Genomic DNA, 21,617 nt, shown 5'->3' on the forward strand with positions numbered 1-21,617 from the left:
ACCCTGGGCGTCTTGTTATGCCTGACTGTAGTCACCAAAAGAAAGGAATAAAATGGATTCACAGGATCCAGCAAATGGGTAGTGGTTTCAGGGAGCGGGTCTACAATGAATCAAAAATGCAGTCTGTAAAAATAAAAAAAAAAGATTAATTAAAAAAAAAAGTTGTGCTTGAGGTTCCAGCAATCCGGGGCTGCTCAATTTGGAGAAAGGGAACTGAAAATAGTGCCTGCCTGGCTGACCTATCTATGCTTGGGTCTTAGGCTGAAGACCCCGCTCCTGCCAGGTACGTCATAAGGAAGCCAAAAATCAAGGCGAAGATGACCCCACCATCCCAGAAGATAATCAGACGCTGGAACATAAAACTGGGTTCAGATTTGTCTACCTTCTTTTACTTCAGCCTCTTCAAGTGGGATTACCTGGGATTCTGCTTCCTTTGGCGGGTGGGGGTGATTAGAGGGCATCTGGTGGCCTGAATAAGGGTACACAGGGACGGTGCCAAGAGTGCAAAAGGAGTTGGGGATTACATTTTGCCACATGTTGGCAAGGTCAGTGGCGAGCAGGCAGCCCGGTCAGAAGTTGTGCTTGGGTATAAACCGAGGAGTGGGATAGCTGGGTCAAATGGTGGGTCCACTCCAAGTTTTCTGAGGAATCTTCATATTGCTTTCCAGAGTGGCTGCACCAATTTGCAACTCCATCAGCAATGTACGAGTGTGCCTTTTCCCCCCACATCCACGCCAACACTTATTATTGGTTGTGTTCTTGATAATAGCCCGCTCCTCGGTTTATACCCAAAGGACTTAAAATCAGCATACTATAGTGATGCAGTCACATCAATGTTCATAGCTACTCAATTCACAATAACTAGATTGTGGAACCAACTAAGATGCCCTTCAATTGATGAATGGATAAAGAAACTGTGGTATATATACACAATGGAATATTACTCAGCCATAAAGAAGAATAAAAATGGCATTTGCTGGTAAATGGATGGAGTTGGAATATATCATGCGAAGTGAAATAGGCCAAGCCCCAAAAAACCAAAGGTCGAATGTTTTCTCTGATAAGTTGATGACCATATATAATGAGGGGAGGTGGCGGGGGGTGGGGGAAGAGAAGAATGAAGGAACTTTGGATGGTGTAGAGGAAACTAGGGTGGGAGGGGGTGGGGGATGGAAAGATAGTAGAATGGAACAGACAGTACTACCCTATGTATATGTATGATTACATGAATGGTGTGAATCTACATTGCATACAACCATAGAAATGAAAAGTTGTACCCCATTTGTGTACAATGAATCAAAATGCGGTCTATAAAAATAAAAAAAAATTTAATTAAAAAAAAAGTGAGGTTTCCAAGCCCCACGAGCAACTTTGTGCTCCCGGGTGGTAGTAGTGCAAATCCATCCTAGGCTTATTTTTCTCTCTCCCTCATTCCTAGACCCAGAGGAGCTTCACAGAAGACTACTATGAGGTGGTGAACTGCACACCCATCAGCCAGCCCTGCTTCCTTACCAGGCGACTAACCCCCTGGCCCAGGTGACTGCAAAGGGAGATCCCTCCTGAAGAGGTCCCAGTGGATAGAACAGACATCTCCTTTGCTGTGAAGAAGGGATTCACCATCCACTGACCCGAGCTTCCCTGGCTCCCTCTTCTGCTTGACCAGCCTAGGTGGCATGAAACAAATATCTACCAAGTACATGCTGATCTACATCAACTGTGCATGGACTTAGGGCCCTGAGTGGGCAGGGAAGGTAGGGATAGGGGAAGAGATACCTCCTTTGGGAACCTCAGGTCCAGAGTGTGTGAATTATGGTGCTCTAAACAATCCAATAACTTTTAATAACACTCCATGTGGTTAACCATTTTGTCCAGACCACCTACCTTATTGCCCCATGTAACAATCCAGGATGCATTAGTTCAGACCATCCATCATCTATTCTCAATCAAGTCAAACTGTTCCATTCCTCCATCCTCTCTCAAATCATCCATTTATCCTCCATTGGTCAGTCATTCCATCATCCATATATACTCCATTAATTCTTTATATCAATTCATACATCCTTTGCCAATTCAGCCATCTCAACCATTCACAAATTTAATGTCTCCGTCCATTCATTTAATTCAATTTAACTATACTATCCATTCATTCAATTTGTCCATCTCTCCATCCATTTACCTGCCATCAGTTCAGTCATTAAAATAACCTGTTACCATGCTTGTTCCCATCATTTCTCCCCTCTTATCCATGGTGGCTCCATCTTCCTCCCCCCAACCCACCTCCAAGCTTCAGCAACATCAGTCCAACCAGGAAAGAACTTCAATGTGACCTGCATGGTTCTAGGTGAACCAGAGATTGCTGTGGATTTTCACTGGGAATATCCATGACAAGAAGAGGGTGTAGCTCCGTGGTAGAGCATCCCTGGCTCTACCATGGAAGTGTGTACCGGCAGAAGGGTGGGATTGAGGGATTGGGATGAAGGCCAAGAGTGATCATTGCAGAATGGAAGCACCGTTGGGAATTGATGAACTTGGATTCTAGCTCCACCTCTGACACTGCTTCCTTGAGTGACATGAGGGCAAGTCACTTCCTTTATCTGGGCTTCAGTTCCCTCATTTGTCAAATAGAGCTACCTTTCAGTTCACTGCCAAAGAATGTATAATTTCTTTGTTAATTTATGCAATAATTACTAAGCATTCACCACATGCCAAACATTGTACTGGGTACTGAAACTATAATGATGAGTCAAAGAGACATGCTTCTGCTACCTGGAAGCTCATAGTCAAAGCTGGGAGACAGACACATTCAGTCACGTGGGGAGTGCCAAGAGCAACGGTGACAACAAAGCAGAGCAATGTGATTGGGTTTACCTAGGATGGAGTGGTAGGGAGTCATCTTCAAGGGCATGACCAGACTGGTCCCAACCACAGGAAGATGAGGCTTGAGCAAGTGCTCAGCCCTGTGGCTGTGTGTGATAGGGAGATGGGCTAAACATCCCAATGGCAGTTTCCTGGGCATCCGTTGTGACCCAGAGCTCTGAGGTGGTGTTAGAGTGGGTGGTGGTGACACACTTCCCTCTCAAAGAATTTACCTCTGTCAACTTCAAACATCTGTAGTACAACTGTGCCAAATAGTATGCTACCAACACCAAGGACTTAAGAATTCTTAAAAAGCTTCCTGGGAGAGCTGGAATTTCACAGGAATTATGAAGTATGGATTTAGGTGGGCAGAAGGTCTTCCTGGCCCATGGCAACAAGAGCAAGGCAAGGGTGAGCATGTCCCCCATACAACACAGAGATCTGCCTCTCCCACTATTGTGGTCTGAGAATGCAGGGGAGCAGCGTAGGCCAAGCTTAGGGACCAAGAATCATTCTCCAGACTCTGAGGAGCCATCAACGATCTTGAGCAGTGAGCTGACCTTGTGTAGGTCAAAATGGAAAGAGTGGGACAGAAGAGCCTGTGAGGGACTGTCACCCAGCCAGAGACCACTTAAGAGTAGAACTGGGGGTGTAGCCCAGTGGTAGAGCACCCGCCTGGCATGCACAAGGCCCTGGATTTGGAACCCAGTATGAGCACACACCAAGTACAGGATGGGGAAATAAGGTGTCTGTAAGCTGTGACTTTTCCATACGATCACCATTTTCAGCAGCCCTGAAAGGAAGGCCATGGAACCCAGCTCAGGTGTGTGGTTCCCGCTTAACTTAAAGTGCTCCAGCAGCACCTTACTCCCATCTTTAGTGGTCTGAACCATGTGCTCCCTACAGTGCCAGGCCAAAGGTTGGTCCCAATTAAGATGTCATAAGAGGAATCCTCACGGCCTTACAAGGTATAAAAGGTGGGAAATTTGTCAGAGGAGGGAACTGAGACCTGTGAAAGAAAAAGGAAGAGGTGGTCTGGAGCCACATGGCTTTGCTAAACCAGCATTTCCCCAAAGCATGTTCCTCGGAGTGGTAACATGCCACAAAATTCTCTCCCACCCTGCCCCTAAGAACTTGTTCAAGGAAACACTGCTTCTACTAAGCATCACCTACGCTGGAGAGTCAAAACATGCACACGGTGGATTCAGTGGTCTGTTTCTAATTTCCCTTTGTTTGACTCAGTGTTACCCTGATGATGAAATCTGCACTTTGCCCTTCTTGGGGAGGTAGCACTCAACAACAGCCCTATAGAACCAGAGGATCCCGGAATCCCCACCAGGAAATGCTGTTATCCTTGTTACCTTTGGACATTCTTTTCTCTCTTCCTTTTTTTTTTTTTTTTTGGTTTTGGGGATTGAACCCAAGGGTGATTTATCACTGAGTTATATACTGAGCCCTTTTTTCAGTTTGAGTCAGGTCTTGCTAAGTCATTTAAGGCCTCAAAAAGTTGCTGAGACTGGTCTTGAAGTTGTCATCTTCCTGCCTCAGCCTTCCCGAATTGCTGGGATCACAGATGTGCATCACTGTGCCTGCCTGGGACACTTCTTGAGTAGGAAAGGGGACCCCAGCTCCTCTCTAGGAACCTGAGAAACTTCAAGGTTTTCCCAGAGAACCTGCCTTTTAGGTGGTCTGATACCATGTGTCATCAAGTGTGGTTTTGGGCACTCTCTTCCCCTTTCTCTGAAAGGATGCATAGTGCCTCTTACCTGCTTGGTGCCTGAGTCAGCTAATGAACAATCACTTTTTGTCCCCTGCAGCTGAGCTGACCCCCTATGTCAGTGAGTGGTCCAAGGTGACACAGCAGGAGGCAGTGAGCACCTTCTATGTGTGAGACCCAGACTGGGGATCTATATCTCCCAGGCCACCAACCTTCAGGGCACAGGTTCTGCCACCAATCATGTCAGAGTGACCCAAAGCTTTCAAGTCTCCCATACCCCTTCTTAGCTTCCTCCATGACTAAAGGCTTTTGGGTGTAGAGTAATGGACAGAAATGGGGAGAGGGACCTGCGGGAATCTCAGGATTTGTCTTCTTAAGGAGGAACTCCCCACAGAGCAGAAAACACCTTCTTATTCACTCCCTGCCCTCTCCCACTCCATCCCTGCTATCACCCTCGCCTCCGCAGCAGCATTACTCCATGTACTGACCTGTTTTGAAGGTCATCTTTCACCCTGATGCCAGGTCCCATCTGTGGTGAAAAGGCTGGACCAGTGGGGCTCAAGTAAGTAGGTGAGGGGGGATCCCAGAACCACTGGTGGGTCATCTAGGCCCAGGAATTTATTCTTCCAAGATCCCTGCCATTGGCAGAGAATTTACCTCCCTCCTCTCCCAGGAAAACACAGAGACCCAATAAATAAGTTATTGCATGTTGTTTTAGTTTCCAAAGCTTGTCTGGCCCAGGGTAAAGGTATGACCAGAGGTGATCTATTCACACCCAGCATCGGGTACATGAAGAAGGCCCTGTGCCCCTGGCTCAGCCCTGCCCCTCTTGATTCAAAGGATGCTTTCTAAAGTGCATTCTGCAGCCTCAAGTGCTTTCACGGGGTAGGGGTGGCGGTGGAGGGTAGAAGCTCTGTCAAAGAAGTTTGGAAGATACTGGGGACCTGGCCCCCTGCTTGGAGAATTGCAGTGCACTAGCATGTTAGAGTCCTTGAGAGTACTGCAGGGTGCAGATTTGTTTAACTCGATTGAACCTAGAGTTTCCCAAGATTCTGCACCGTGGAATCTTTTTCAGTCATGCCTCTTAATGTCCCATAGACTAGCATATCATGGACATGCTATGAAAAAAGTTGCGTGAAAAATTCCACGTGCATGTCATTCCAGAGCTGGCCTCAGGGCCCCTAGAGAACCTGATTGGCCAAGGCTGGGAAAACAGCTCCCTGAGCCCTCTGTGTCCCCCACTCAGCAAGGGAAAGGGAGAAACCCAGTCGCATCTGAATTTTTTAGAATAGAACTGGATGGAGATTGTATCCAGGGGAACGAAAGAGGTGGTAGGTGTCAGCACAGAACATCTGATGGAAAATGTGGACTGACTTTTCCTACCATCTGGGTCAGGGTCTGTGGCTGGAGCTGGGGGCCTCAGACAAGATCCTGTGGCTCTTGTGTTCTGTTTGCTCTGCTGCTAAGGAGGGAGAAGAACCTGCTTCAAGGATCTTGTGAAGACCAGGCAAGGGAGGGGTGTGAGGAAGCACTTTGATGAACACGCTCGGTGCGGGGGTTATTATTAGTCTCTAGCTGACCTGAAGCTTCCTGAGAAAAGTGAAAATCCACACGCCGTCGGGCTGGACCATCCTGCTGAGGTCAGTCACTCTGGCCAACCCTTTTACTGATAGAGAAGTAGGGGGCCACGTGGGAGCCCGGGACTTGGGATCAGGGGTGGCAGAAGGAGTGAAAGAGACTGGAAGTGTGGGGGAGGTAGAGGAGAAAGGCTGTCATGGATCTGATTTTCCCAGAGGACAGGAGCAGAAAAAAGCAACAGGGAAAGACCAGATGACAGACAGGTGAGGTCCCCGTCCTGACTGTGCGGTCTGCTCCCCTTCTGGCTTCCTCATCTGTAGAGGGATGAGGTTGTAGCTCTGCCTGTTGAGGGTCCTCAGACCCAGTAAAATGGCCCCTGGGCTCCCGTGGCACTGAGACTGGAGGACCCGGAGGGCTGGGGGATGAGCCACACTTGCCAGAGGCAGAGGAGCTCTGGCCATTGCCCCAGGTCTGACTCGCTTCCAGTCACTCACCTTTCCCAGTCTGATTCACAGTCTGCCTTTCAGACAATCCTAGAATTGGACATTAAGTGACTCGAGTCATTGGACAGTGACTGCAGCCATCTTAGAGCAGGGGTAAACTGAGGCTTGGAGGAGGCCAGGGCAGAAGTGGAACACCTGGTGAAGATGGCAAGTCAGTGAGTTGGCAGCAAAGCTGACGAGCTGGGGCCAGGGGTGGTCTCCTCTGTCAGATGGCCAAAGTGGCACAGGCTGCCCTGGGAAAAGCCTCAGAACTTTCCTGATATAGACAGATAGAAGGCAGAGGGAGGAAAGGCCTCCTCTTGCTTGTTCCCTGGGCCAACTCAACGAGAGGCACTACTCGGGGCCTCCAGAGCCCCATGGGTGATCTTGGTGACCCAAGCCCCCCGGGGCTCACTGGGCATAGACCCAGGCTCCCCAGCTCACTCCCAACCTTCTTGCTTCCTGGACAAAGAACTCATAGGCTCTTGTTGTCTTCTCCAGAAAGTCTTTGGTGGAAGCTATGACCGTAGGCATCATGGTGGGCCCAGGCTCTGCCCCTTATGTGGCAAGGAAGGAGACCTCTGTGGGGGTAACAGAGGCCAGTGCAAAGGTGGAAGAGGCATCGGCACCAAAGACTCGGTACAGCAGCTCCTCCTTCTCCTGCTGCAGCTGTCGCCGCACCTGTGACTCCTTCTCCAGAGCTTCCCGGGTCAGAAGCAGGTCTTCCGAAAGCTGCCTGTGGATGCAGACAGAACCCAGGGTTGCTACGGGGGAGCAGCTGCCGCAGAAACCAACCCATCCCTCTAGAGGCCTACCTGAGATAGGCCACTAGCCTGCTCCAGGCCCCCACCCTAGCCCCTGTCATTTGCAAGTACATAGTCCTAACAGGAAGGTAGTTCTGGTTGCTCTGAATCTCTGCTCCAGAACCTAGCTGTTTGATCTTGGATGAGTTAGTCTCTCTCACTGAATTTCAGTTTCCTCATTCATAAAGTGGGAATAGTAATAATAATAATAACAATAACAATAATAATAATAATAGGACTTAACTCTTCGAATCATTATGAGGATTCCATGAGCAAAGATATAAGGTATTCGACAAGGTATGTCTAAACACATGCTATGAGCTTTCGTTTACAAAGCCCTTGGAATCGATTCATTCCATGTAGGCCTGTTTAACTCCAGGTTTCCTGTTTCCTGTTTCCTGTTCCCCATGTTGGGCTCTCCCATAGAGTCTACTTGTCCCAGACAGGAACATACTGTGGGCATTGGTTTCTAAGCAGAGCTGGTCCATCGGGTTTCCTGACTCACAAGGAAAGAGGAGTCACATTCCCTAGACAGGCCCTGTGCCCATCTGTCAATACATTCCCTAGGCTCTTCTGAGACCCTCCTCACTGGTGATTTTGGCAAAAGGGGTGGGGTGGGAGGAGAAGAGGCAGGGGGATAGCTACCTTGACACAACCACCTGGTTCCGGGCTCGGACTTGGAGGTCCTCATACTCCTGTTGCAGGGTTGAGATTTTTTCCTCCAACATCAGATTTTTTTCTTTCTGTAACAAATCGAAACAAGCTCAGGAAGCTACCAAAGTCACAGGGCCCAACGCATGCTATGACCTCCTTTTTATCTGTGGTCCCTGAAAACACTCATTCATTCTAGACAAGATGCTACATTTCACAGAGCAATAAGATCACCCAAAATAAAGCCAAAGAGTTAACAAATGGCTGAGAACTTTTAATTTTGCTATAGGAGAAAGTTAAAAAAAAGTACAGTCACTCCCAACCCATATCTCCATTGGTTCATAGAAGAAAGGATATTTTTTTTTTTCGTTTTCCTAAAGTCAGAAGGACATGATCTGTGTAAACAAAATTAAGACTATTACATGTTGTCACAAGAATGGTTCAACAAAATTTATAGGGAACATGTGAGATGGTCTGAGGACATGGACATATGGACATATGGACATGGGGAGGCCAGAGAGACTTCCTCTAGAACAGCACTGCTTGGATTTAGCCCCAGGTTTCTTTTCCTTCTCCTTCCTTGGCCTCTACCCACTCCTTTTATTTCTTTCTTGTGCTGAGGGTTGAACCCAGGGCTTTGTGCATGCTGGGAAAGGGCTCTACCACTGAGCTGCATTCTTAACCCCTCACCCCCGGGTTTCTGAGGCCTCCATTCTCCCGGAAACAGAACCTCCTGTGTCCTCAACCTTCAACCTTCAACCTTCAACTCCCCAACCCTGTCCTTATTGATGCTGGCCTTCCATATCTGCCTGACCTTTCAGCCTCTCCTCCTTCTTCAGTCCCTGCCTGCCTATGACATCTGCTAGCTCCTCCTGCCTGTCCCAAAGCATCACCCAAATTACAGCAACGTAAGTATCCAACAAAAGGGCAGGGCCCAGATGGCAAGGAGCCCCTGCCCAGACTGGCCACAGACCAGCTGAAGATGTGAGCTCTGCATGGCAGGCCAAGGCTTGTTTTACAAAGGAAGTGCCCAGCAAACAGTAGCCCGAGGCCACGGACCACTGTTTCCATGAGGATCAGCCTCTTGTCTAGCTCATGAATCCGCTCAGTCTTCATCTCGATGACAAAGTGCAAGCTCTCCAGCTCCTGCTCCCAGAACTGGCTGAGACTCCCATAATCCTGGACAGGGACATAGAATGACCTCATCAGACCATCAGGCACAGAAGGGCATGGGCTACCTCCCTTCTCCCCATCTTGCCACCAGCTCACTGTTTGACTTTCACAAGTCATACCCCTCTCTTGGCTTGTGGTAAGTGTCAATATGCTTCATCTCATTTTACTCTGATAACACCCCTTCTGTTCTTTACAGGCCAGGAGACTATAGTTCAAGTAGGTTGAGTTGCCTGTGCTGTGGTGGGTTTCCAATGTCCGCCTAGTTCTCTCTAAATCTATAAGCTGTGCCCTTTACTGAGCCATATGCCTTTCTCTGAGCTCCTCAGTGAAAGGGGACCCTCTTGCTTCCAGGTCCTTGTGAAAGTGAGAGTGTCAGGTCTGAGGCTTGCCCTTGAAGATGGGCTCACCTGTCCTGTTGTCCAACCCTGACCTCCCAGGAGTTTCAAGAAGGAAAGGCCCCCAGGTATAGTGCACCTACCTGGATGTGTTTCTTATAGTCTCGGCTCAGAATGGACTCCTCTACCTTCTTCATCTTGGCCTGAAAGGCCTCCAGCTGTGAGGTCAGTCCTGCTATGGTCTCCTGGGGAAGGGAGCAGGAAGGAGATGATCAAAGTCAGGCTCATGAGAGTGGATTTCACCATATCCCAGAGAACGAAAAGTTTGGGGTTCTTCAGTCTGTCTTTGGCCTACCCATACAACAATGCAGGTTTAACCTACAACCACTGCTTGAAACATCCCAGTCCCACCTCGTGCTATTCAGACTTTTATGGCTCCACAACCCTCAAAGGCCAGTGAGCCTGGCATTCAAAGCCCATCCAAACCAGGATCAATAAGTTTTTCCAGCCTTTTCGATCATTGCTTTTCCTGGGGCCAAATGTCACATCATTCCTCCAACTTCAAGGGACATTCTTATCTCCAAAAAGTCCCGCTGCCAAGAATGTCCTCCCCCTAGACCTTGCCGGTTGCCTTTGGTTGGCACACAGCACAACCCCTTAATGTGGTTTACAGGCTCCCACCTCCTGGCCCTCTCCTTTCTCTGGCCTCACCTTTTCTCCCGAACTCTACACCTCAGGTATCCTGCACTTCCTTCAATTCCTCAGGTGTTCCATACATTCCCCTTTCCTCTACGGTTCTGAATAAATCGCTTTATTCTACCTAGGGTACACTCACTTCCTGTCTTTCTTCACTAGGAATTCTAACCTATCTTTCAGGTTCCAGCTCAGATCTCATTTCCTCTAGCAGTTAGTTGAGTTGAGTGGCTTCTTTCATGCTTTCACAGGTCCCTGGGCATCTACCTACTGCTCTACTTGAACCATAGCCCATGCAGTTGCCAAGATCCTCCCAACAGTCCTTGGAAAAACAGGCCAACTCTAATCACAAACTGGATCCTCTTGAGCTAAGATGTGGTCACCACATTAAGAGGCATGGACACATGGAAGACAGTCACTTAGGCCTCTCATACCTGGGGGTCTTCCGTTTTGGCTTTTTTCCTGCTGGTCCTCCCCTCTCCCTACCATGGACTGACATGGTCCAGCCCTTCTCACCTGAAGGGTAGCTTTGGCCTCCTGGAAGGAGTGGGTAAGGGCTTCTTTCTCTTGTTCAAATGAGGCCTGGATGACTGTGGGGAAAGAAGATCTCCATAAGCTCAGACACTTCTCCTCAAAGCCTTCTGGCAGGCCCCTAAGGATTAGGAAGATGCAAATGATCTCCTAGGTCCCTTTTGGACCAGAAGTGGGGAATGACCTTATTCATCCTTCTATTTTCTAGGCTTACTTGAGAGCTGTGCCAGAAATATACTAAGTATTTAATAAAAGTTCATGGAAATGAAAATAAGTTTTCATTTTATAACTGTGAAATCTACTATGCTGTGCATGCCAACCACACCTCCAAAGATCTTGCAGCAAGTTTGCCTAACTTGTACTATATCAAGCCATGGAAAACACAGAGGGTCAATGCTTTGCAAGCTGGGTTAGCCAAATTACAAAATCATTAAATTATTACCTGTCAATCAAAGTACAAAGCTATGGCATGTACATTGGATTTGTGGCCAGGAAATCTACCTGGTCCTTCCTTTACTTCTTCAAAACTGAGACCTTGAGAAAATCACATCAAATATCTAAGAGTCCTGTTGCCTCAACTGTGAAATGGGGTCAGTAAATCTGCCCGGATTGTCTCCAGGGGCTGACTCAAGGATCACATGAGCAAAAAAATGGGCAAGAGCTTTCCAAGTGAGGCAAGGTTGTACAGATCTGAAATTGTTATCAGTTTCAAAATCAGTACAGTTATATTTATCATCCTTTCTTCCCTTTAAAATTTGAAAAATTTCAACCTGTCTCAGCTGAAAGAAGATAACAGAGAAATGGTCAATGGCCAGGAAAAGAAATAGAACAGAGAAGACAGGAATGGGAAGTTTAATTCTTTGTACTTTGACTGACAAGCAATAATTTAACAACTTTGTGATTTGACTAACCTAGCTTATAAAACATTGGTCCTATGCATTTTTCATGGCCTGGTACGGTACCAATAGACAAGCTTGCTGCAGGAGCTTTGGATCTTAGCCTCAGTGAGGTATGGCTGGCATGTGTGGTTGGGTAGGGTTCACAGATATAAACCAAGGGGGGCTGAGGAGATGGTAAAAACACCGAAAAGAATGTTCAGAAATAAGAATGTGATAGAGCTGTCAAAATCAGTAAGACCAGTTGTATAAAAACTATAGCCCTAATTTTTTAAATTGATGAACCTAATTTGTTAAGTTGCTTTTTAAGACAGGATAAGGTAAGATCAAAGAAACACACTCCATCCAGTCTGTCCCACTGTGTAGCTATAAAATCTGGACTGAACGAATGGAGAAGTTATTTGTGGACTCTGAAAAAATAAATGGTTGCTGGGTTTGCTGGCACACGACAGTCACTGGTCCTATCAACTTGAGGGGGCTGGGATAGGAGGATTGCAAATTTCAGGCCAGCCTTGGGACCCTGTCTAAAAATAAAGAATTAAAAAGAAAGGGTTGGGGATGTAGCTCAGTGGTATAGTACTCCTGGGTTCAATCCTTAGTGCTGCAAAAAATAAAAGAAGCAAATGACTGTGTACTAGGCAGAAGATTACAATTTGAAGTACCAATGAACTGGCACATTTAAACAAAACCCAGAATCTCTTGTATTCAAATACTGAAAATATCCAGGATATGATCCAAAATTGCTCAGCCTACAAAGAAGCAGAAAAATATTAACTTGTCTGAAAGACATTTTATAGATGCCTATATTGAGATGATATAGATGTTGGAATTATTAACTGAGTCTTTAAGACATTCATTATAGAAATGCTTCAAGAAATAAGAGTGAATACACTCTTGAAAAGAATGGAAAAACAGAAATTCCTAGGAAAAATGGAAGGTGTGAAGAAGAACAAAAAGAAAATTCTAGTAGTAAAATGTGATAAATGAAAGAACTCATTGAGTGGAATCAATGACTCAGTGAAAATGATATAAAAAAGAGTTAGTGAACTTCAAGAAAGATCGGTAGAAATGACCCTTTCTGATCAACAAAGAGGGAAAAAAATTGGAACAAAATGAACAGAGATTCAGGAACCTGTGAGATAATCCTAAAATGTCTAACATTTTGTGTCATCTGAGTCAAAGAAGAAAAAGAGAATGATATGGAAAGATTATTGAAGAGAGAAGCAATTTGGCAAAACACAGACCTTACTAGATTAAAGCAGTTCACTGAACCCCAGAGTAAACCGAATGAAATACACATGTAGACACAGAAATTTATACACATTTCTGAAAAACAGTTACAAAGAAATCTGGAATAGAATCACACACACACACACACACACACACACACACACACACACACACAATGGTACATTACTTACAGGGGACATCAGTCTGAATAAATGTGGATTTCTTATCAGAAACCTTGGGAAGTAGGGGCTGGGTTGTAGCTTAGTGGTAGAGCCCTTGCATACAGCCTAGCATGTACAAGGCCCTGTTCCATTCCCAACACTGAAACAAAACAAAATCCCCCAAAAACAAAACCAAAGAAACAAAACAAACAAAAGCAAAAACCAAACAACAACAACAAAGACTTTGGAATCTATAAGGAAGAAGAATATTTTAGAACTGCTGAAATAAAAGAACTGTAAACCCAGAATTCTATATTCAGTGAAAATGTACTCCAGGAAAGAAAGTGAAATAAAGACATCCTCAGATGGAAAAACAAAAAACTTTCATCACCAATAGACCTGCTCTAAAAGGATGACTGAAGGAAATTCTTGGAACTTCAGGAATGTAGGCAGAAAAACAGAACTGGCAAATACCTGGGTAAATATAATAGACTACTCTTCTTCTCTTGAGCCTTTAAAAATATGATTGATGATTTAAAAGCAAAAATGATACGCTTGCATGGTGGAGTATTCCAGGTGTTGTGGATGTAAAGCACAAAACAGGAACAGGGGTCCCCCCTTATTAGGGTTTCACTCCCCATGGTTTCAGTTACTTGTAGTCAGCCATGGTTCAAAAATACTAAATGGAAAATCCCAGAAACAAACAACTCAAAATTATAAGTAACTTTTATTACTGCATACTTTTACAATCGTTTTATTTACTGATATTGTTGCTAATCTTACTGTGTCTAACTTATAAATTAAATGTTATCACAAATATGTACATAAAGGAAAAACTGGAACATACAGGGTTAATGCTACCTATAGTTTCAGCCATCCGGTGGGGGGTCATGAAATATCTCCCCCATGGATAAGGGGGTACTACTACAACAAAAAACGGAGGGGACAGAGGAAACTTCATGATGATAATATTTCTACACACTATTTAAAATTGTAAAACATGAGTTTGAAGTAGACAAGTAAATATTATAATCATTAGAACAATCAAAAAACACACAAGGAGACAGAGTAAGAAAAACAATAGATAAAATTAAAATGGGACATTGTATATAATAAAAGTTGTTGAAATACTCCAAAATGAAGCAGGAGAAGAAAGAGGCTAAAAAGTGGAGAAAATAAACAGAAAGCAAATATTAAAATGGAAGATCTAATTACAAGCATTTAATGTTTAAACATGGCAAATAAAAGACAGAGCATATCAGAATGGATTAAAAACCAAAAAACAGTGATGTGCTTATCTTCGTAAGCTTTCCATCACTGTTACAAAATACCTGAGATAATAAACCTAAAAGAAAGAAAGGTTTACTTTGATTCAGTTCATGGTAGCCTTGCCCCATTGCTCTGTACCTGTGGTGGCACAGTATGTCATGGTGGGAGCATGTGGTAGGGAAGCATGGTGCCAGGATGCAAAGAGATACCTGAAAAGGGGCCAGGATCCCAACATCCCCTTCAAGGGCACACCTCAATGACTTAACTCCTTTCTGCTGGGCCTCGCTCCTGAAGCTTCCACCATCACCCAGTAGCTCCATGGGCTGGGAACAACCCTGCATCATATGGGCCTTAGGAGGATGCAGAAGATCCAAACCAAAGCAGTATTATTTAAAAGAAACCCACCAGAAATATGTGTCATAGGCAGGTTAAAAGAGTGGAAAAAGAAACATTTACTAATAAAGCTGTAGTAATGGTATTATTTTAGACAAAGAACTAAAGGTGTAATAGACAAACATACAATTATAGTTAAGAGACTTCAACATTCCTCAGTATCCAGTAGGAAATAGACAGAAAATCAGAAAGATTACATAACTGAATGCTACCATCAACCCAACTTGATCTATTTGATTGATTTATAAGATATTCACCCTAACAATGGCAGAATATACATTCAAGTATACACGACAGTTTCATAAAATAGACTATATCCTGAATCATAAAGCAAACCTTAACAAATTATAAAAGTAGAAAAATAAGAACTATGTTCTCTGACTGTACTGGAAAAAAAATGGAAATTAATAACACAATGAGAACCTGAAAAATCTCCAAACTTGGAAATGCGCTTCTAAATATTCAATGAGCCTAAGAGGAAGTCTCAAGAAAAATTAGAAAATGTTTTGAACAGGGAAAGATAAAAATACAAAATATTGATTGCGGGATGTGGATAAACAGTACTTCGACGAGATTTATAGTACTAAATGCATGTATGAGGGAGGTTTCAAATAAATAATCTAAGCTTCTAGCTTAAGAAATGAGAAGAAGAAGGGCTAACTAAACATAAACAGAAAGAAATAAAAACAGAAATTGATGAGATTGAAAATGGACAAAAAAGGGTAAAAAAATCAATGATGCCAAAAGCTTGTTTCTTTGACAGGCTGACAAAGTGAAAAGAACACAAATTATGAACATCCGGAATGGAAGAGGGGACATCACTACAGATACAACAGACATTCGGAATGATGTTAAGGGACGACTATAGGCAATTTAATGTACATAAATTTGACATCTTGGATGAAATATACCATTTCCTCGAAAACTACAAACTACTAAAAACTCATCCAAGTGAAATATATAGCCTGGACCTTCCTAAAATCCTTAAAAGAATTCAATTTGTAGTTAAGTGCATTCTTGAAATGTCCAAGCACAGATGATTCCACTGGCAAATTCTACTAAATATTTAAAAATGACATACTGCAAATAGTATATTTTTTTTAAAAACACAAATTCTATCTAATCTCTTCTAGAAACAGAAGCCAAGGCAGCATTTCCCAACTCATTCCATGGGGAAAGATTTATCCTGCTACCAAAACTAGACAGACAAAATACATACAAATATCTCTCATGAACACAGCAAACATCATTGGTAAAACATTAGCAAATTGAATTCAGCAATATATGAAGGTGGGGTTTGTGCTAGGTATGCAAGACTGGCTAAATATTTGAAAATCAATTCAACCACCATATGCTAATATAGTCTAAAGAAGAAAAAGCACAGAATCTTATAGGTCATAGATCTAAATGTAAAACCCCAAACCATAAAACTTTTGGAAGGAACATAGGAAAAAAAATCTTTTAACCTGGATTTTAGCAGAGTTTACAGACATGAAACCAAAAGTATAATTAATTTGTTTCTCAAAAAAAATAAGTAATTGGACTTTATCATAATTGAAAGCTTTGCTTTGTGAAAGACTTTATTAAGAGAATGACAAAACCCCCTAAAGAGTAGGAGAAAATATTTGCAAATACAAAGACCTTGCATTCAAAATATAAGGATATCTCTCAAAACTCAACAGGAAGAACCAATACATTTAATAAAATGGAGAAAAGACACAGACAGACATTTGACCAAAGAGGACATGCAGACAGCAAAATGATTATTAAAATGCAAACTAAAGCCAGGATGAGATGTTACTGCACTAGCAGTACAAGAGCTTAAATAAAGCCTGGTGACAACGACTCAGTTCTGGCAAGAAGGAACAATACACCTGATCCTTCACTGATGGGCAGTGTCAACTGGTGGTCACTCTGGAAAACAGCTCAGCCATTTCTCATAAAGCTGCATACATTCACTACATGAACTACCAATCCTGCTTCTATGTATTTACCCCAGAGAAATGGACACTGACAGCCACACAAAAGCCTGGACATGAATGTTTAGAAGAGCTCTATTCCTAATCACCTCAGGTTGGCAACAACGCAAATGTCCTGCATCAAGGGAAGGAGTGAAGAATGGACTACAACTCAGCAAGGAAAAAGAATTATTGCAAGGCCCAGCAACTGAAGTGAACCTCAGAGGCATCATGATGGGCAAAAGAAACCAATGTAAATGTCATATAGCACTATTTCATTTATACATCAGTTTCCCAAAGACAAAACTCTAATGATGGAGAACAAACAGATCAGTGCTGACAGGGATTGGGTTAAGGAGGATGTGAATGTTATGAAAAGGCAGTCCCAGAGAGTTTTGGGGGATGATAGAACTGTTTTATATCCTGATTGTGATGATGGTTTCATGAGTCAATATGTGCATGAGAATTTATGGAACTGTATACCAAAAAAGTCAAATTTCTTGTATGACAATTAAAAAAATAATGAAAAAAATAGAAAATAAGAAACAAGAATCACTAAATGTAGAAAATCACTAGTCTCCCCCAGTTATCTCTGCCTCCCCCCAAATAAATGAATTCCCACATATCTTCCCCAAGTTATGCTTTTAGACATTCATTTAATATACACTTAATATGCACCAAGCCATTTAAAAATAACTATTAATGAATTCTGACTGATAGGAAGAATGTAAGACAGGAAATCCCTTTCCTTCTGGGTTTTAGAGTAGGCAATTTTTTCTTTTTTTGGTACCAGGGATTGAACCCAGGGGTGCTTAACCACTGAGCCATATCCCCAACCCTTTTGTTTATTGTATCTAGAGACAGGGTCTCACCGAGTTGCTTAGGGCCTCACTAAGTTGGGGAGGCTGGCTTTGAACTCATGATCCTCCTCCCTCAGACTCCCAAGCTGCTGGGATTACAGGTGTGCACCACTGTGCTCAGGCAAATTTTATTAAATGGATTTACAGTCATAAAACAAATATCAAAGCAATGCTTGGAGAACGAGTTTCTCCCATAAAGCCTTATAAAGCAGAGAAAGTAAATTTTAGAGAATAATAGAACTGAGATTTGAGGAAGTTGAGTGACAGGTCCAGTTGATCACAGGCTGACCTAGTACTAAAACAAGAAGCTCTGAATTCCCAAGGAAGGGCTTCAATCCCATTTCAAGATGTTTTGTGCTAATGTTGCAATATGTTTTAAAATTCTTAAAATTGTCAGACCTCTGTTCTAGTTACTCAATTTTGGGGAATTCTAAGGATTTAATGTGAAATGGAGGCATATCTTTATGCAAAAGATATTCTGAGCAGTATTATTTATAATAGCTAAAATTTAGATGTCCAGACTTACAGGAAATAAGCAAAACCATGAGTGCTACAGTCTAATCTTTATAAACATTTCAGTAGCAGTGTGCTTGGAAACATGTCTGATACAATGTTAAAAGAACAGGATGTAAAATTTTGCGTGTTAATGAAAAGAACAGGATGTAAAATTTTGCGTGTAAAATAACAATAATGGTATTTTTAAAAAAGATAAATAATTCTAGCCAGGCATGGTGGCTTGCAGGCCTATAATCCCAGCTACTCAGGAGGTTGAGGAAGGAAGATCATGTGTTTGAGGCCAGCCTAGGTCTCAGAAAAAAAAGTGTGTGTGTGTGTGTGTGTGTGTGTGCGTATGTGTATGTGTATTCAGACATTTTTCAACTGCTAGAAGAGAACATGGGAGAAACATTCCAACTTACAGGTGCAGGCAACAACTTTCTCAAAAGGACTCCTACAGCTCAGGAAGTAATAAAAAGGATGGCATTGAGATTAAAAAGCTTAATATTGTGAAGACAGAGTCTACAGAATGGGAGAAAAACCTTTGCCAGCTACTGTTCCAACAGAGGATTAATATCCTGAAGATATAAAGAACTCACCTCAACTCCAAAGAACAAATAACCCATTCAATAAGTGGGTGAATGAACAGACACCTCTCAAAAAAGGAAATATGAATGGCCAACAAATATATGAAAAAATGTCTATTATCTTTAGCTACCAGGGAAATGCATATCAAAACTATACTGAGATTCCATCTCACCCAGTCAGAATGACAATCATCAAGAATACAAATAAAAATAAATGCTGGTGAGAATGCAGGAAAAAGGAACCCTTATACACTATTGGTATACATGTAAATTAGTAGAACCACTATGGAAATCAGTATGAAGGTTCCTCAGAAAACTAAAAATGCAACTACCATATAATTCAGATAAAATACTCCTCAGCATTTATCCAAAAGAACTCGAATCAGTGTACTTTAGATAAATATGCATTTCTATGTTTATAGCAGCACAATTTACAATAGCCAAGTTGTGGAATTGGCCTGGGTAGCTGTCAATAGGTCAATGGATAAATAAAATGTATATATAGCCTGGTATGATGGCACATGTCTGCAATCCTAGGAACTCTAGAAGCAGGAGGATTGCAAGTTCAAGGCCAGCCTCAGCAACTTATGAGACCCTGTCTCAAAATAAAAAATAAAAGGGGCTGGAGATGTAGCTTAGTGGTAGTGCACTGGTAATGTGTTCAATCCCCAGGTCCCCCAAAATGTATATACACAATAGAGTTTCATAAAGAAGAACTTGAAATCATGTCATTTGTAGGAAAACGGATGGAACTAGAGAATATCATGTTAAGCAAAATAAGCCAGACTCAGAAAGACAAGTGTATTATATTTTCTCTCATATGTGGAAGTTAGAGGGAAAGAAAGGGAAAATAAGGTATCTCATGAAAATAGAAGGGAGACCATTATAGTAGAGGAAGGAATTCAGGAGGGAGAAGGGAAGGAAAAGGAAGGGACAGGGGAAGGAGATTGAACAAATTGTGTTATATATACAAATACACCACAATGAAACCCACTGTTCTATGTAATTAATATGCACCAATAAAGAACTTTTTTGACCTTAATGTTCTCAAATACGGGGACCTCAGTCAATAATGGTCAAAAAATTGATACCTCTGTTTCTCAAAAGAAGAAAAGGATAAATAATCCTGGGGAAATGTTATGCAAATACTGATGATGAAAATAAAAAAGTGAGTATGCATTTTCAAGGTCAATTTCGATATTGTCAAAATGTCTATAACCTTCTCCAAAGAAGACATACAAATTGCCGACAAACTCATGAAAAGATGATCAACAAAATTGCCGTCAGGGAAATGCAAATCGAAACCACAATGAGACACCACCTCAGACATGCTAGGATGGCAAAAATAATGGAAAATTCCAAAAAGATATAGGAATTCCAAGCACATGAAAAGATGCCCAACAAAATTAGTCATTAGGGAAATGCTAATCAAAGCCACAGTGAGATACCACTTCGCATAATAATAATAATGTCAATAATAACAATGGAAAATAACAAACGTTGGGAAGGACACAGAACAATTGAAACACTCATGTCTTGCTGGTGGAAACAAAAAGTAGTTCAGCCACTCGGGAAAAGAGTGCAATGGTTTCTCAAAAAGTTCAGTACAGAAATACCATATGACCCAGCAACTCTCTTCCCCGGTGTATACCCAGGGGACCTGAGGACAGCTGTTCAAGCAGGTGCTTGCACTAGGGCACTAGTGGTTGAGGGGGTGGGTGGCGGCAGCCCAGATGTCCTTCAACTGATAAATAGATGAACAAAGTATGGTGTGTCCTTTCAATGGAGTATCATTCAGTCATGCAAAGGAAGGGAGAGCAGATGCTTGTGGCAACGGGAATGAACCTTGGAAACACCATGCTGGGTGAAAGAAGCCAGATGTGAGGGGCTGCAGGTTGCACAATTCCATTTTATGAGTGCCCAAAATGGATGAGGCCATAGAGATGGGGTTTCCTTTTGGGGTGACAAGAATGTTCTGGAACTAGACAGCATGATGCTTCCATGGCATTGTGAATGTACTAAATGTCACTAATGGTAAATCTTACGTCTATTTTACCAGTATTACACACACACACACACACACACACACACACACACACGCATGCACAACATACACACTGCCTCTCCAATTCTACTAGGAGGTTATTCTTAAGATAAAATCATGAAGGTTACAAAGATTTTACAAAATGAGGTTCACTGTGTAAGGATCATTACTATTACAAACAATGGCAAAAATTTGGAAACTCCCTGAATATTATAAAGGGACTCAGTTAAGTGAATGAGGGTGCACAGTGGAATGCTATGTAGTTACTAAAACTTATAGAAGAGTTTAACGACAGAATGCTAAGGCAACTGAAATGAGAAAAACAGATTTACTAATTTAATTTGTGTGTGTGTATATACACACATAGAATATATATATATATTCTATGCATTTATACAGCAAAATAAATGAAAGATCTGTCTTGAAAAGATAACAATAGCTTACTCTGGATAAAATCACATGTGATTATAATTTTTTAATAATTAAATAAAAAGTGTTCATAAGTATTTACCAAGTATCTTTTACTGTTCTAAATTCTGTATCATTAAACCATTTAATTCTCACAAACACCCTGTGAGGGAGGTGAAATAATTTTTTTCAAGGTTACACAACTGGTTAAGTGGTGGAACTGGCTGGGATTCAAACCCAAGACCCTGGCTCTGGAGAATGAGATCTTAATCTCTATGATATAAGACCATTACATTTAATTCATAGATTCTAAATTTTCTGGGATGATCACATTTAGTTATATAAGAAGAGTTATTTATAAAAAATACTCAAGCTAACCATAAATCAGTGTGGAAATGGAATATGGATATTTAAAAAATCTGCTATTTGCCTAGGGTTTTGAAATTTCCTTTAATGAATATGCATTACTTTTAAAATGGAAAGGAAAAAAAAAAAAA

The 21,617-nt window shown here is 42.4% G+C and overlaps 1 protein-coding gene across 1 annotated transcript in view; it reads right to left on the bottom strand.

The window, feature by feature from the left end:
- Positions 1-1,283: 1,283 nt before the first annotated feature.
- Positions 1,284-21,617, bottom strand: part of Ccdc69 (coiled-coil domain containing 69) — a 49,140-nt gene continuing 28,806 nt past the window's right edge. The window contains exons 6-10 of the mRNA XM_047554800.1: positions 10,805-10,878; positions 9,739-9,840; positions 9,147-9,266; positions 8,082-8,179; positions 1,284-7,369 (exon numbers count right to left, since the gene is read on the bottom strand). Coding sequence (XP_047410756.1) covers positions 7,192-7,369; positions 8,082-8,179; positions 9,147-9,266; positions 9,739-9,840; positions 10,805-10,878 — 572 coding nt within the window. The 3' untranslated portion in view covers positions 1,284-7,191. The remainder of the gene's footprint in view (positions 7,370-8,081; positions 8,180-9,146; positions 9,267-9,738; positions 9,841-10,804; positions 10,879-21,617) is intronic.

This window comes from Sciurus carolinensis, chromosome 6, assembly GCF_902686445.1.
Source record: "Sciurus carolinensis chromosome 6, mSciCar1.2, whole genome shotgun sequence".
NCBI classification, from domain to species: Eukaryota; Metazoa; Chordata; class Mammalia; order Rodentia; family Sciuridae; genus Sciurus; species Sciurus carolinensis.